Raw genomic sequence first — 17,222 nt, 5'->3', positions numbered from 1 at the left:
CGTTACTGATCTTGGAGTGGAAATGAATTTGAAAGAAATTAAGTGATGAAGGATCTGATGAGTTTTATTTTGTTATAAGAGATATTAATTAATAATATATTAATAATTTAATATATTAATAATTTAATAATTTAATTATTTATTTAGTAATTAATTAATTTATTAATTTATAATGAAGTTTAAATGAAGACAAAAAACATCAATAAGGAGAAAGAAGAAGTTCTGGGTTGGAGGCACTCACTTGAATAATGTAATTATACAAAGAGCGAACAGTTACTACTTTCGAGGATATTGAATGAAGGAATAATAGGACTTCCTTTTCATGGACTGGATCGTTCATGGGGTGATACTTCATCATTCTTCCCGAAACCGATGAGGCCATCAATTGAATTAAAAACTTCAAACGCGGGTCTCCTAACATCGATCCACACCCCCACTTCCCCGTCGAAAAGGGCATCATATGGTCCAAATCGTCATCCAAATAATTAATTGCACTATACACTTTATTCAACTCACGGTCGATACCCTGGCGAGTGTATTGCAGTTTCTTGTCAACGCAAATCAATGCGTCAAACATAAGAAAGTTGTGTATTCTATTTATAAATATTTATTAATACTTATTAATACTTAAATAGTAATAAATATTAATAAAGAAGAACACACCAACATATTTGTTCCAATTGAATGAGATTGGTATAGTATATTTATAGTATAATTACTATATAATTATAGTATAAAGAACAAACCTCTTTTGTGACGCTATATTTCCATTGAACGTGATTTCACCAGCGTATCCGACGACATCAGCATATTGTATAACGTTATATATTCTAAATGATTCAATTGCGCCAAGAAATGGAGTTATTAACATTGCGACTAAGCACTCGGGACATTTGATGAATAGGATCTCCTCTTGTGAGCATCCATCGATTAAAACATTTCCACCGACCGCTTTAGAAGAGAAGACGGACTTAAAAACGTCTTTTGGTTCGTCCTCGATGAGCCCATCGCGCATATCTATTTTATTGGTGATTGGGATATCAATACTTCCCCATGTTGGGGGTTGTGCAGTGACTCGTTGGTACGTCACGACTTCCTGTAAAGTTTTATCGTTGTTAATCACTGCTATTCCTATAGTAGAGAAGTAAGCCATGTAACATCGAAATTTAGTCACCGCGACTTTGTCAGTTATTCCAAGACATCGTGGAAACTGTTTGGCGTCTTGGAACTTCAAAGGGAGTCTGAACACCCCCAAAAATGATAACGCGAAGAGAGAAGCGACTTGGAGACGTGTTAATTTCAAACACGAGTTCTGTGTTATTGGCAAAGGTAAAGGGTTTTGGAAGAGTTTTGGGTGGATTGCTGCAAGAGAAGCGATGATAGGGAAGATGTCTCTAAAAAACTGTGAACTTTCGACTTGAGGAAGACTTTGAATCAATGATAGAGTGGTTGATGTTGTGAATGAGTAGAGTCTTGTCAGTTCCGTAATATTAGTTGCTCCTAAATAAGGAAAGATTTGTGACCATAATGTGTTTGATTGGTTCGTTGCAGTTTGGTACATCGGCAAGAACAAGTGCGTTTCCATTGTGATGTTTTGGGAAGGACAATACGTCAAAAATGGTATCTCCCCAAATAAAGGAGAAATGTAGACAAGGGGTTGGTTACGAGAGCTACTTAAACGTCGTGACATACTTGCTTTATCAAGTTACATATTCTCGTTTTATACGAAATTTTACTAAATTTTTTAAATAAAAACCTCGAAAAATCTTTATATTTTGTTTATTAAAAAATACGCTAAAATGGCTTTTTGTGTTTTCTATTTGTATTTGTTTTAATAATTTTATATTCTATTGATGATTTTGTGTGTGTTGAAATAGTTATATATACTAGAAGTATAGTTAGTATTTATTAAAATGAAAAGTGTATTATTTCATTTATTTTCATTAACAAATTTGTTATAATTTTATAGTTTATTTTATAATAATGTTATTATAATTTATAATTGCTGTTTAAAAGAAAAGAAAACAGAAATAATGAAACCACGTGGTTGTATTATAAATACTGAGGTCTAGATAACTATAAGATGTAGTTACAAAACCACTAAATATTTTGTATTTTCCAGAAATATATGGAATATGTTGTTACAAAAATTTGAAGTCCTCAAAAAGAAAGATCAAAAAAGTTGAAGTTTGATTGCTAAAATGTGGTGAATAAACGTTTGGTGGTTAAAAAGGCTAATTATAAACACTGTATTCTCTAGAAAACAAAATGTCTAATGTCTAGAGTAAGTTTTGAGTTACGCTCTTTGAACAAGTCGTTAGAATTGTTAAGAAAAAGGTTTAGTCTTTGGAAAAACAACAGTATAAACACGTTTAAACAATATAATTCATTGATTTAATTTGAATTGTATCTTCTATAATCTACAAGAATCATATTCGAAGACATAACAATGTATTCTTTGTAAAACAATAAAATATGAATTGTTTGGCTTTCTTATATTATTGTATTATTCTAAACATTTACAAACTCTTTTATTTTTATAATAAATTATAAGCTTTGAAGATTTATCTTTAAATTATTCGATCAAAACACAAGAATTAAGAAATGATTAAAAACACAAAGCTTGAAGCAAAAAAACCATGTCGAGTAATGCGGTTTATATGAAATTATTGATTAAATGGTTCATTTCAATTGTTTTTACCAAGAAAACTTTATTTAAATTCAAACAAAATAAAACAATTTCTATTATTATAATTATAATAATTATCTAATTTATAATTTGTTATTTACTCTATTTTAAAGTTAATCAACTTTCAATAAATTAGTCCCAATACTTCTCGAGCCACTTATCGACGACAGTTAAATCGACGTTATTTGCAATTTCCTTTAATTCTGGGATCAATTCTATTTGATCCAATTTTATAATTCTACCGAGTGGTGGGTCGAATCTCAGCCATCTATCTCCAAGGTAAATTCCTCCTTCTTTGACTGACCAACTTCTTGTTGCGTACATGAACTATATGTCATTATTAATTATTCATATTGTACAATATAGTAATTATAATAATATATAATAAAATATAATATATATAATATAATAATATAATATATATATTATTATATATATAATATATAATACAACAAACTGTATCAGAGATCTGAGTCGCCCACTGAACCAATCCACCATTTCCAATTTTGTTAATATCTATATAATATGGGTCCGGCTTGCCAGCAGACAATGAGAAGCACACAACATTTTTGGGATCTAATTGTAACCCTTGTTCTCCAAAGAGGTACGCCCAACTGACTCCAACGGGTGTGTTATTCAAGATGCCACCATCAACATAGTTTTGATATGGATGGAAATATGTAGGTGCTGCCGCACTTCTCAAGCAAATGTCCGAGAGTTTTTCGTTCTCATATCCCTTCTCCAGATTAGTGAATGCACATGCTTTACACTCTCTTGGATTTGTCTCGGGATCAATCAAAAAGGAGTCCACCAGAAAATGGCATTTGACGTCTTTAATTCTCGTGTCTTCAAACACCTTCTCAAGAATAAATTGAAGACTTTTAGTCTCATACTTTGCTTCATTCAGTGTGAGATTTGGATTCACAAAAAGTTTCTCTGAGATCAACTCAAGTAATTTGGAACAGGTGTCCGGGTCATACCCACAGACCAAAAAAGAGGCCAAAATCGACCCAACAGAACACCCACAAACCAAATTGACTTTCTTCAAAAACTTTGGGTGTTTCTTAACAATTCGACTCAGTAATATGGCTTCTAATATCCCCTTCATTCCTCCTCCATCGATACTTAAAATTTTGTACTTCTCTTTTTTACTGACTTTTTTGGCCGTTTCAATCAAATTTGTCGGCTTTTTGATGCTCAAAATCTGTTGAACTTGATCTTCTAATGTACTCACTTTCTTCGCTGAATCTTTCTTCCCCTTCTTCTTGTTTTTGTGACGCTCGGCTTTTGAAATTTGTGCCATCACAGAGACAGTCATGGCATCATCATCACTCGAAAGAGAATCACCACTCAATGACTCATCATCTTTCTCTTCTTTTTCATCATCTTCAGCATCTTCTCCATTGTCACTGTCTACAGTGGTTGATAATTCTTCTGAGAGCAAAATTGCAGCTTCAGTGTTCCCAGCTTCAAGAGCATATATCAATGGAATCGATCCAGTTTTGGTCAAGTAAGTCTTTGTAGCACCAAGAGAAAGTAAATAAGCAACTTCTTCTTTAGTCCCAGTCGCTGCCAAATAGTGGAGTGGCGTCTCTCCAATTTCATTCTCGGATTGAATTAAAAACATGTTAGAGGCCACAACCTTTTGTATGTATTTTTTCTTGTCTTTTATTGGAGACTTGCAAATATAATGTAAAACAGTATCGCCCGAAATAGTTTTATACGAAAGATCCGACTTCTCCAATAACAAGTCGATGGTGTTGGAATTTTTTAGAAGTGCTGTAAAAAGAGGTATTTCACTTTTTGAATTAATCCAAGTATGACAAGAAGGATATTGCTTAAATATTGACTCAACAATTTCCTTATCAGTATTTAAAAGTAAAGAAAGAATAATGGGGTGAAGCTGATTATCAGGAAGTTTGTTCTCTTGAAGATACTTGAGAACACCTTGTGGGTTGTCTTGTTGGTGGAAAAGAACTGAAGAGGGTGTAAACATTTTATTTATTTTTTAGTTCTAGTTTTTGAAGTGGAAGTTAAAAAGAGGAAACAGAGGTTGTGTATAAAAATTATTACAATTTAAAAAAAATGAAAGAGGAATGTGTATAATAGAAACGCTTAATAGAATGTTTCTAAGTAGTGTCTGTAATTGTTTTTTGTGTTGAAATACTATTAAATTTTCATAGAACATAATTTAATCATTCATGTATTTTAACAACCCGAATTATATTATTACATAAGAAGTAGTTTAAAGACTTTTTAAATACATGAGTATAACAAAAATTGTATGATCAATAAAAGAACAAATAGTGCTAAGTTTCAATGAAACTTTAAAAAAATAAACAAAAAAGTGTTACAACAATATGATTGTTATTTATTAAACACAAAGTTACAAATAATAACAACAATCAACAATCTGCTTTTTTGAAGAGTTAATTGTTATTAAAAACAATACCTTATATGTTTTATTTTTCATCTGTTATTTACAGTTAAAATAGCAATCATTGTAATTAATATTAAAGTGAAATACGACAATATCCAATTAATATATTTCTATAAAGTAAAGTTTTCGTTTTCAATTTTATTGTTCTACAACGGATTTTAATTCCATATTATATTAATTCCACGACATAGATATGTTATGTTGCATATAACAATATAGACATATTAAGAAACCCATATAAAAACAAAAAATAGTGTAAATTATTAAATCAAAAGAGCTTCAGAAATAGCAATGATACGTCTAGTCTCTGCAGCCAAGAGAAAGATATAGTATGTTCCACTCAGTACAACGTTCTCTGGGATTTTCAACAGTAATTCTCCGTCATAAGACTGATTAACAAATTTTTCTTCGAAGACTGTGACGTTGTGGTCATCCTTAACAGCGACAAAGAAATTGTTTGATGTAGTTTTATACATCACGACTATATCAGAATTTCCGCACGCTAAAAGTGCTTTGACTCTCCCTATACTAAATACACAATTAATAATGCCCGACGGGACAAACGTGAACGTCATCTTTTTATCATACCGAGTCGAGTGTTGTCGAAAATATCTGATTTGAAAGACAATGGGCGTCACATATCGATTTCCATCACACAGACACGTCTCCAAATGTAACTCGCCCAAATCGATTGTATACTTCTCACACTGGGAATACACCATCTTCGTACATAACGGCTTTTTTTGACTTTTTTCACTCGCGAGAAATAACCCAAACCAATCCATGTCAAGCAACTCGTGACAATCAAAAGTGACTTCAACGACTCGTCTCTTGGCATCAAATATCTCTTCGACTTTCTTAGGTACAACTAACGTCCCTACAACAACCTTTGCAGTGTATTGTGTAATCCGATGGTACTCATCACTAAAATAGCGGACTTCATATATCCCATCAATAACGCCTGTAAACGTCACAACAGACTTCTCCGTCTCGGGATATATCGAATCTACATAATTGTAATCTTGGTCGCGGTCAACTACATACAACCCAACCCACGACCCTTTAAAACTCCACCCTTTGTGTGCTACAAAGTCACAAGACGGTATGTTCAACTTGACTGTGACTTTACCATTCTTTCCTTCGACAGAAAACGCAGAACACTCACTCACTATTTCGTATGGAATTCGCGTCTTGAAATTGATGCCTTTCATTGTTAATTATGTGTGTGTTTTTCAGTTTAAATCACACAAAAAAGTCATTTTAATCTTCTTTCATTGATAATAATTCTAAAACTAATAATATTTAGTTTTAGAATGAAGTATCTTCGAGTTGTTTTGTACTATTGTTAACTATACTGTACTCTTTGTTTTAAATTATTAATTTGTAATACTTTAACTCTATTTTATAGTTTATCACCTCATATGAGAAAACGGCTAAAAATCCTGATGATATCCACATTTGATATGTAAAATTAATGTGAAGAAAACCACAATAATTGGACTAAGTCTAACTTTTGAACTTATAATAAGAAGACTGAAGGGTTCTAACTCAAAAATTCAAAAAATGGAAATTGAAAGAGTGCCTGAACGGCCCATCGAACGGTTGTGGGAGAGTTATTTGGGGAAGTATCTTCCCATCGTCCCTGTTCTTCAAAACATCGTACACAAAACGATTTTTGCTCTCAACCCAGCTTTACTCAGCAAAAGTTATACTGAACTGACTCATACGCTTTCGTACCTCCAAGAGTTCATGTACTCTGGGATAGGTCTGACGGATGACGAATTGAAAGAATTCTTAACTTTCGCATACAACTCTATTTCAGACTCGTACTATAACAAAAAACACCAAAAAGCCATTTCGTCGATTACTGAACTCATCTTGTCCTCCGCTCATGTAAAAGGGATGTTTGGCGTCCCCGACAGTTACATTACTTCGTTCTCGACTATCACAGATGCCGACCAAATCTATGGGTTAATTTATCTTCGAGACCACTCAGAAGACCCGTTGAAAGGAGTTTGTTCGATTTTTAAAAGTTTTTTAAAAAATTTTTAAAAAAAATTTTGACGGGTTCAATTTACTCGTCACGCTATATTGGAACACGTTCAATTTTATAAATATAATTAATAATTAAAAAGTGGACTTTTTATTATAAATTATTATAATAAATAGAATAAAATGGTGGACTCATATATAGCTGGAACTCGACTACAAACCATCTTTCAAAAAGATTAATAAAGGAGCGGATCTTCCGTTTCTCTCGGGCCTTCTTCTCATTCATTTCAAGAACTTTTTTAAATTGAGTGACGCAAAAGAAATCATTGAAAGGATCCGGATTTTCCCGAATTCGAATAATGGATTGAAGAAAACGTATTTAATCAACGCGTTCATGCCATCCCTTTCGTACGACAACTTTTTGAATGACATGGTGAAGGAATGGGAACATGGGTATACGTCGGATGCTAAGGACTATTTCAACATGATGTGTTTGTCCGATATCTTAGTCAACACGGAGCTCTTACCCGACGACGACTTTATCAACTTTTTGTTTGACAGAATTAACCACGACATCTTCTACGAATTTAATGGCGGCGATGGAGTCTTGGACGGAATTAATAACCCGTTTAAAGGCCTTGTAGTGTTCAAACCGGACGAGGAGGAGTTCATTGGCGTCTCGTCGCTCTTGATCATCGCACTATTGAAAAATGAAATTCTTCAATTGAATGGGGAACATACAGAACACACCGATGCAAAGATGGAAGAAGAGAATTTGAAGGTCCCAAAGACTCTTTTGAGAATCAGAACGTTCTTTGAAAGTGTCCATCGTGCTGTTTCTGATGATAACGACGGAGTTGTCTCTGTCATTTCATTTATTAAATCGCTTGTTGTGTACTTTGTGCATGAGAAGTTGCACGAGAAGATGAGGACCACCTGTGTGCGGCATTTTGTGTATTCGATTTTTAAGACACTGAAGCCGATGTTCTTCATGGATAACGTCACGATGATTTGCAAAGATATTTTGAAGTGGGTGAATGTCATAGAACCAAGATATACTAAGGAATTGATCATAGAAGACTACGGAGAGTGTTGTCGAGTAAACCGGACGAGCACCACTTCCAGACGTACTTAATAGTAGTATCTTTATTCATTGAAATCTTCGATGAATTAGTTGACGAGAATGATGAAACAGCTTTAGAAATCATTAAAATAGTATTTGAGTTACACAGGAATTACCCAAATGTGTCTGAAATCAACATGATCGTCGGAGACATGTTTTTGGTGCTCTCAAGAAGGTTTTATATAGTCGACACCCCACCCGATAATGTAAGTGAAGACTCAGTCCAGAAAGGCGTCTTTTATTTACTTCCGGAGATCATTGTCGAGTACTTTGGGTCGATGCTCGAGATGATGAAAAATGGATCGAACATGGAAGCGATTTCACTTGGGAATGAATACTACAACTCGATTGAGACGTTATTACATATTGAAGGAGATCATCGTAAAGTGATAGAAGGGAAGATCTTGAAACATATCAGCGAGAGTACGGTGTTAGTCGAGTGTTTGTCCGTCATAGTAGAAATCTTTGTGTACTACTCGGAGAAGTTTGCGAATGAATTGATTGAAATCACACTGAACAAAATTTGCGAGAGGAAGAACGAGACCATTGTTATCAACGAATTGTCAACAAACGAAAAAATCTATTGGCTCACGATTCTGTGCACGTCGTTAGCGCACAGAACCAATTTCACAAAATACGGGAAAACAGTCATGTTTGTTATCAATCACTTCTTGGACTCGCCTAAAGACAAAGTGAAGGAAAAGGCCATCGAGTGCGGAAAAAAGATTTGCGCGATCGGCGGGATGGTGTTTTCACTTCCGTTATTCAAACCGAAGTTTCCAATCGTCTTCCAGAGTCACTGTGAGCTGACTAAAGACACTCACGTGGACCCGGAAATCCAGAGCGACCACAAGTTCTTCCAAGAATTTTATAACACGTTTGTGTATGACAATTTCGAGAAACTAAAACAACTTGCAGAGATGCAAGACGACACACTGAAAGGAAAAAGAAACGATTTGCTCCACGTCTTAAGTTGTCTCGAAGTGTTTGAAGAGGCCGCCTCTGTGTTGTACGACATTCGAGAACACAAAGCACAATTGCCAGAAGAGTTCGAGTGCCTTCGATTTGAGTTGGAGTCAGTGTACGAGAGAAAAATGAACTGGGAAAGTGTTGGTCATATTATGATAGCAATTTCTAAACGCGTTCGAACGCTCTTTTTGGACGACAAAAAGATCATCGAGAAGTTGCTGAAAATACTGCGGACGTATTTGAGGAAACAAAGCCAGAACTACACACCAAGTTCCGTTTCATTTTTAATCCACCCGACGAAACGAACGTTCCACACCAAATTTCCACCTATCATCTTTTACGAACAAGCGACAAGTATTTTATATCAATTACAATCATTCGTTTATGACTTGTTGTACACACAACTTGACGTTGATCTATTCATCGAAGAGGAACTGCTCACTATTAATATTTGCGATGGAGATTTCCACCAATATTCAAACTCATGTAACTTATTACGTCATGGACAAGCGAAGGAAATCATCGAGAAGTTGATGGCAAACTTACCAAAAGAAATTACAAAGAATAACATCAACTCGTACATATTTGCACTGAAGATCTTGTGCACGTATGTCAACCACTTGGAAGTGAAGGACATCTACCTTCTCTTTGACGTCATTAAACATTTCATCCAAAGCGAATTGAACAACTTCGCTGTCTTCCGCGACGTCGCGCTGACAACTCTGGTTTCACAAATTGAATTGGCTGTGGAGACGTGTAACATCCACCAGATTAAAGAGCTTCCAGAAGACTTTATGCAACTATTGTATAAGGGGTGTAACACTAATCCTTTGATGCATCGGATATTGAGCAAAGTGGTTTCAATGTATCTGATGAAGCGAGGCAAAGTCGTCCCAGTGTCGCTAATTTACTATTCCCTTGAACAACTACTCATGCCTCTACCATTGCCAAAACGGTATGGTACAATTTTGAGACTTTGCATACAGAACTTCGACAAGAAACGTGGTCTGTTTTTGGTCCTTAAATCTACCGATCGTTCCACATATTTCAAAGAGATTGCCAAAATGATTCGAAAGAAGACGTTCTGCATCACTCAATCAGAACTTCTTTCGCAAGATCTCAAAACTGATGACTTTTCAGAACATCACAACCTCCACCTTATCAACGAGTTCACGTCAAAGTTTGGGGAAGCTGGACTTTTCTCAGCAGTAGAAAAAAGTATTGACATTCCACAAGATATTAAGGAAAGACTCGAGAAGTTTGTTTTGTATTTTGAAAACAATTTAAAAAACATTTTCACAAAACAAATCCAAATGGTATTATAATTCTATAATAAAAATATAATAACAAATAGGTTTGTTGATGATAAAGAGAAACTAGAAAAGTATATAACACTTTTGGGATTTATAGTGACGAATGACATTGTTGGGGACGAAGATGATGAAGAAGGGAAATATATCTCACTGAACGATTATTTGTTATTACACCAATTTATCCAAATTTTCGGGAAGAAAGTGTCAAATTTGCTGTTGGATATGACGGAGGAGAGATTGTCAAAGAAAAACAAAGATGAATTTAGAAAAGCTATGGTTCTCTTCCAAATAGTTCTCGAAGGAAATGAGATGCTTGAGATTGAAGAAATGAGAGAGGTGACGGAACGATTGGGACAGATAATGGATGGAATTTTGAGTCAACAATATGAGGACGCTTATGCGTATGCTAACCGGTTGCACGCAATGTTTTCGTGCCGGTCAGACCCACGAATCACAAAACCATTTGAACTGATTGCTATGGGCAAAAGAAGTGTACTCTCACAGATGTATATATTGACGGCATCTCGAGCGCGATTTGACTTGCTAGACCCCGCGCTTGTTATCTTCGAGGAGATTGTGAGAAACCCAATTGAACAATTGATAGAGTGCGCGATCACATTTGGGTCAAAGTGTTTGGTATACCAAATGCAATACCCAGAAGAGATGAAAAACTTTATGGAGGTGTTTGAGAAACTCGTCAATGAAATGCCCGAGAAACGGGAAGATAATAATAACGCAATTGCGTTGCCGCCACAGTACAAAATCATTCCAAAAATTTTGTTCCCGAGTTATGAGCAAAGTTTTATCATCAAAGAAGATACCGTGAATTTATTGGAAAAAGTGTATGTAAAGTTGTTATCGTATGCAACTTCAACACACGGTGTAATGGATGATGTCGCGGAAATATTCGATAATTACTCGCCACTATTTATGGAAGAAAAGTCGTTCGGAGTGTTTTTGGAATTTCTGTTGAAAACAATAAAAGAGAACGCATGTTCACAAAATCAGGTTGGTATATTGGCTCGAAACATTAGTGTCACTATCTATGTGCACGAATTCAGAATGACCGAAGAAAAGATCAGAAGAGTGTTGGAGACGATGTTTGAGTTGTTGGTGTCGCCACTGTTACAAGTCAGAATCATTGTTGCGGACACTATTTTAGCAGTGTTTGATATTTTCCACCCCATCGAGTTAATATGCGAATTTATTGAGAAGTTGAAAAAGAAAGTTGAGGAGGGCGGGAACGAGAATTATCAACATGCGTATATATTGGCGGTGAGTGCTCTCATTGGGACATACAAGACTGACATCCCTCCTTTCTTTGTGAACATACTCGTCGACTTCGCGGCAATGCCTTTTGCTGTAAATTCGTGTATCTCTGCTAAGAAACGCGCGCTCCTCGAGTTCTGGGAAAGTCGTAAGGATATGTGGGACGTATACTACGCTCCGTTGTTCACCACAGACCAGAGAATTCTATTGAAAGAGGGAAGCACCCCGCAGTATATTGTGTGATTCTTTTATTGATTGATTGATTTTTTTATAATAATATAGATTCTGTTTTAGTAATAAATAAATAGTAACAAATAAATATTTTTATTACTATTTATTTGAATATATTATATCTATTATCGCTCAAGGAGAAAATACTATAACTAATATAATTAAATCGTTTTCACATGTCAAAGCCAACTTTCCAGACAAACCTTCTTGAGTCGTTTGGGTGTGTTCTTGAGCCCAAGCGTGAAGTTGAAATTTTCAGTATGTTTGGGTCGGGGGAGGAAGAGTTGCGGAACCAATTGATTGCGAATTTGGTAGTGTTCAATCCCCAATGTAAAGTTCATATCATCCAAATTGATGGGCGCAACTTTTGCAAAAACGTTATCGAGCGAGTCAGTGTGTTAGAAAAAAGGTTTCTCACTGAGTGCATCAAACGCATTTTTATCAGCGAGTGTTCCACAAAATCGGAAATTATGGGAGCTCTAAAGTTGACGGAGTGGTGTACTGTAGATAGTTTGTAATTTCTTATTCATCTCGATCTTTTTCTTTGTCTTCTTCATTACATAAAAGAGGGAATTGCTCATCAAATAAATTAACGAGGTAAAATTTTGTATTTTTAAATATAATTAACGAGTCTATTATTTATTTGATAAAGTTGATATTTCGATATTTTTTATTATATTTTACGAGTTATTCAGTACTATTCATTGAAAATAAGATCGTTAAACAATATAATCGTTAAATTCAAATAGTGTTTTAATTAAAATCAGCAATTAACGAGTATCAAAACAAAAAGTTATAAATAAACAATAACTATACTATAATTTTATGATATTAAGTCACAGGTGTTGTAATAATTTCGTCCATTAATTTAGCTGTGAAAAAAGTTATATGTGAAGGATCACTTGATTGGCTCTATCAAGAGATTCACGTTGTTGCCCAAAAGATCCCTGTTGTCTACTTTCGAAGCCAAACCCCGACCAAAGCTGAAAAGGTTTATTGGAAAAATAAATTGCTTGGATTTTATTCAACAATGGACTCTACTATAGCGTGCTCAGCATTTGAGAACACAAGAAGAATTATTGTGTCGTCACTTCTGATAGATGGAAAAATGAAACAAATCATTGGCGATAAAGAGTCGAAGAAAGTCAAACCTTTTGTTGTGAGTAACACAACTTGTAATATTGTGGATTAATATTATTAATATATATATATTAATATATATTGGTAATATATATGAATTTTGATTGATTAATATATAGTTTGTATGGTTAGAGGTCTTTAATAATTGTTTTAATTAAACATAAGAACTATTGTCTTAATAGTATTTTGAATTATTCAATTTTATAATAATTTGAAAACTATACAAATACTGTACAATAATTAATATATTTTATATAGTATTATTTACCATTTAGTATTAAAATTTATTTAATTTATTAATAATAAATTTTGTTGTGTTTTTAATAGTATTTTTTATTATATTGATGGGTTTTGTCAATGCTATTACAGTTTTCTAATAATTTGTATTTATTATATGTTATTGTTTTATTAATAATAATTTATTTATTTGTTGGTTTTGAATTAAAAAAATTTGGCAATGTAACTTAACACAAATTGTCAAGTAAAAAGTAAAACAATGTTTGTCTTTTTTTGTCGAAATTTTCCCGATATTTTAATATAAAAATGACTACAATTTTATAATTTTAACTACTCAACTCATACTTTTTTCAGCTTGTCTAAATAACAAGTCTGAAAAAAGAAAAATACCTTTTTTACTATTAATATCCTAAAAAGTTTAAAATATAACAATTACACAATGTTTTTGTTTCAAAATCAGACTTAACATTTATTACACCAAATAACAACATTTTGATTGAATTTAAATTTCATTTATCTTTTGTAAAGAGTCATTTTTTAATGTTATTTAATGGGCAACAAATGGCTTTAATTTTGTGTAAACAACTGGCATTAGGTAATATTTGCAAAAAACCGAAACGATGAATAGTTTTTTATAATGTTAACCTGAATTATTCCATTTCTTATACTCAACAAGATACCAAATAACAAAGATATTAAATCATTGTCTTGAATTTAACTTAATAACATTTAAATTATATTTCATGCTTTAATAGTTAAAAATATAGTAAAAACTAACATTCATAAAACTATATAATACTTCAATTTTAAATTATATTATTAGTGTATTAATAATAAATTATTATCTATGAATACTAAACAACAAATATTTTTTAGAATTTACACACTTGGATGTTTAAATGTGTTTTCAATAATCGCATTTTAATTTTTGTATAACAAAGGTGTAATGTAATAAATAATAAAAAATAAATTAAATAAATAAATATAATATAATAAATGAGATGTAATAAATAACAAAAACGTAATAAACACATTTTTGACAATCGAAAACAAAGCTGATTTGTATTTTCTAATAATAACATGAAAAGTAAACAAATAAAAATGTTTGATTAATTTAGTCAATTGGAAAGAGAACCCAAAAGAGAACGAAAGAAATAAATGAGCCAAACTAGACTTGCAGGAACTGAACCACAATGCAATTATTTCTGTGTATTCTTCTTATTGAATCGTTTGTGTTATCAAAGACTCTATCTATCATTGTGGTAGCTGGTCCAAAGAATCGACCCATGTTAAAACGATCGATGCGTGATCTTTCTGAAGCTCTCAAACATCTCCCCAGAGACTTATCAGTCCGCAACATCTTCTTTATACGAGGGTGTCAAAATTGTACGTTCAGTGATATGGATGACGTTGTTACTGAATTTAGTTCAACATTTGACATATCTATAAATGTGGAAGAACTGCACTTTAATCCAATAGAAAAGGATGGCACGAATTTCACTGACTGGGTCGCCGAATTTTACTCGGCGACGGATTTGCGAAATGGAAATCCTCGATGGAAGTGGGACAGATACTTGAAGCACATGCGAATCAATTATTATTTTCTAAATGGGTTACTTAAGGCTTTGAGTGATGCTAAGTCGGACTATTTCTTGTTTGCGGAAGACGACCAGACATACAACTTACATGCTTTTAATGGGGTTCTGGAATTGACAAATCGAAGTAAGACAAGACGGTGTTACTCAAAAATAGCGTATCAAGGTCGTCGACCAAAAAATGTCACTAAATTCACAGTGCCTTCCGCTTTTGGTGCATTTGGAACTTTGAGGTCGAGAGAAGAAGCACTTATTTTTGTAAGGTTACTTAAGTTTGTCAATAGAAGTGAGTCGGAAGATACTCTTGCTGAATTCTTCTGTAAAGCATCTAAAGGTCATGTCGAAGTAAATCATGTGTCAAGACACTTCGGGTGGGATAAGAAGTTACCGTCTTAATACAAGAAGAGATAGTAATGTATTCTAACTTTTTGGTCGGGTGTTATTTAATGGATTCTTTTAACTATATTAATATTACAATTAAAACCATTGTTATTGTTTCAAGTAGTAATTTAAAAAATGGTAATATTTATAATACTAATGTAGTTTAATTATTATCAAAAAAAATTGTTTTTTAAAAAAATAGTTAAAAATAGTAACTATATTTATTACTATTGTTATAGTATAAAAATGAAAAGATAAAAAAACAATGGTGAAAAAAATTAATAGTAAATTAATAATAGAAATGTTATAATTTATTTAGAAAGAAAAAATACATGTTTTTTTTTCGTCTCAAATACAATAAAAATTGTCAACTTCTAAATAAAAACCTTTTCAAAATATCAGTATTAGCAAACTAGTACATTAAACTAATAAATCAACCAGCTGTTCTTTTTTCAACATGACGAAAAATAGCGTTTTTTCAGAACTATACAATAATAATAAATTATTTAAGACTTAATAGTACCACATTTTCACTTTGTTTTTGTCTTTTTGAATAATTAAAACGAAAGAAATAGTTTTAATTTTTTGATTTGGAGAGATTCAGAACGAAAAGGTGAGAGGGGATGACGTCCAACTCTTCCAACAAATTACTAGACAAGAAAAAGCGAACGTTTGAGGAGTTCATAGAGAATAGTATTAGTGTCTCCTCGAAACAAGAGATGTATTTATTCTTCTCTGAACTAGGCGAGTTTGTTGTTCAGATCCAAGGCAAGGGGATACCACGGAACCGGATCATTCCGAACAAATCGGTTCAATTTCGCTTTGAGGAGAAGAAGGCTGAGCTAACTCGGAAAGGGTTAACTGATTGGTTTAAAGCGAATGGGGTGATAGTTGGGCAGATGTTGACCTCTGACATGGCAGATAAACAGATCTTTGGGGTATGTCTTCCGACGATAGTCTTTATGGCGGAGACCAAAAATTTGAAGGAGGGTTTACTCCTTTCGATTCTTTCGAATCATCTTCACACGAGTTATTGCAGTGAAATCGGCGATTTGTTATTGAAGACGTCGTGTTACATGCAAAATGATGAAGCGGAGGAGATCTTTAAGTATTTAAATAAGACCAAAGGAAGTTCTGAGATAGTTGTTCCTTTGATCACACACTTTGTAGTTGTGTGTTCGAAGAGTGGTTTGAAGTTTGCGAGTAAAGAGCGACTTGTTGGGTTCTCGCAGAAATGTGTTCGAATGTGTTACAACAAAGATGAAGGGAAGGTGTGGTTAAATAACATTGAAGAGATCTTTCAAATCATGTCGATGCATGCAATAGAAGACATCTCGGTAGATATCATGAATAAAATACTGAAGGAAAATATCGACGTGGTACTCCCTTTGCAACTTTTAACAAAGTGTTTACGAGTCCGTGGCGATGGCCCGGGCATCGATCGAGACTTTTTTAGTATGAAATTGGCGATTGATTCTCTTGAGAAGAGTGACATTAAGTCTCCCGACGATGAATTATTAAGAACGGTATTGGAGTATATCAACATCTATATTGAATCTACACATCTCTCTATCCCTTCACAACTTGTCCTTCGAATTAGCGTGATACTGGTCGACGTCTTGGACTTCCCCGAAACTCTCTTTAAGTGGATCAACGAGACTGTTATCAAAGAAAAGAAAACCCCGTCACACGACACTATCATGACAATGATGACGTTTCTGGAAGGACACATCTCCGCTATAATGACGGAGAATGGGATGATCTGCTTACAACGGGTGTTGTTGCATTATAACCAGACTCTCATTAAAAGTATCATCATCGTCGACGACAAAATTGAAGTGTG

The 17,222-nt window shown here is 33.6% G+C and overlaps 8 protein-coding genes across 8 annotated transcripts; 5 read left to right on the top strand and 3 right to left on the bottom strand.

Moving 5' to 3' along the window:
• Window positions 1–19: 19 nt before the first annotated feature.
• Window positions 20–46, top strand: EIN_470270 (Hypothetical protein; the record flags this gene model as incomplete). Its single annotated transcript, XM_004183081.1, has 1 exon — window positions 20–46. A coding segment is annotated over one exon (27 nt), but the record flags the coding sequence as incomplete, so codon positions are not given.
• A 153-nt stretch (window positions 47–199) lies between these two features.
• Window positions 200–1,690, bottom strand: EIN_470260 (poly ADP-ribose glycohydrolase, putative; the record flags this gene model as incomplete). The annotated part of the gene is made up of 2 exons (XM_004183080.1): window positions 200–593; window positions 747–1,690. 2 exons carry the CDS (start codon window positions 1,688–1,690, stop codon window positions 200–202), a joined length of 1,338 nt encoding a protein of 445 aa, XP_004183128.1.
• A 1,131-nt stretch (window positions 1,691–2,821) lies between these two features.
• Window positions 2,822–4,685, bottom strand: EIN_470250 (hypothetical protein; the record flags this gene model as incomplete). The annotated part of the gene is made up of 2 exons (XM_004183079.1): window positions 2,822–3,016; window positions 3,147–4,685. The coding sequence occupies 2 exons, from the start codon at window positions 4,683–4,685 to the stop codon at window positions 2,822–2,824; spliced, it is 1,734 nt and encodes a 577-aa protein (XP_004183127.1).
• Window positions 4,686–5,392: 707 nt separating this feature from the next.
• On the bottom strand, window positions 5,393–6,340 carry EIN_470240 (hypothetical protein; the record flags this gene model as incomplete). Its single annotated transcript, XM_004183078.1, has 1 exon — window positions 5,393–6,340. One exon carries the CDS (start codon window positions 6,338–6,340, stop codon window positions 5,393–5,395), a length of 948 nt encoding a protein of 315 aa, XP_004183126.1.
• A 352-nt stretch (window positions 6,341–6,692) lies between these two features.
• Window positions 6,693–12,038, top strand: EIN_470230 (hypothetical protein; the record flags this gene model as incomplete). The annotated part of the gene is made up of 4 exons (XM_004183077.1): window positions 6,693–7,142; window positions 7,324–8,150; window positions 8,198–10,471; window positions 10,568–12,038. 4 exons carry the CDS (start codon window positions 6,693–6,695, stop codon window positions 12,036–12,038), a joined length of 5,022 nt encoding a protein of 1,673 aa, XP_004183125.1.
• Window positions 12,039–12,202: 164 nt separating this feature from the next.
• On the top strand, window positions 12,203–13,218 carry EIN_470220 (hypothetical protein; the record flags this gene model as incomplete). Its single annotated transcript, XM_004183076.1, has 2 exons — window positions 12,203–12,536; window positions 12,869–13,218. 2 exons carry the CDS (start codon window positions 12,203–12,205, stop codon window positions 13,216–13,218), a joined length of 684 nt encoding a protein of 227 aa, XP_004183124.1.
• A 1,378-nt stretch (window positions 13,219–14,596) lies between these two features.
• Window positions 14,597–15,394, top strand: EIN_470210 (hypothetical protein; the record flags this gene model as incomplete). The annotated part of the gene is made up of 1 exon (XM_004183075.1): window positions 14,597–15,394. One exon carries the CDS (start codon window positions 14,597–14,599, stop codon window positions 15,392–15,394), a length of 798 nt encoding a protein of 265 aa, XP_004183123.1.
• Window positions 15,395–16,002: 608 nt separating this feature from the next.
• EIN_470200 (hypothetical protein) lies at window positions 16,003–17,222 on the top strand (the record flags this gene model as incomplete). Its single annotated transcript, XM_004183074.1, has 1 exon — window positions 16,003–17,222. A coding segment is annotated over one exon (1,220 nt), but the record flags the coding sequence as incomplete, so codon positions are not given.

This window comes from Entamoeba invadens (genome assembly GCF_000330505.1).
Source record: "Entamoeba invadens IP1 unplaced genomic scaffold scaff_1105074725099, whole genome shotgun sequence".
NCBI classification, from domain to species: Eukaryota; Evosea; order Mastigamoebida; family Endamoebidae; genus Entamoeba; species Entamoeba invadens.
The sequence above is the reverse complement of the archived record's forward strand: the minus strand, read 5'-3'. Positions and strand labels throughout refer to the sequence as shown.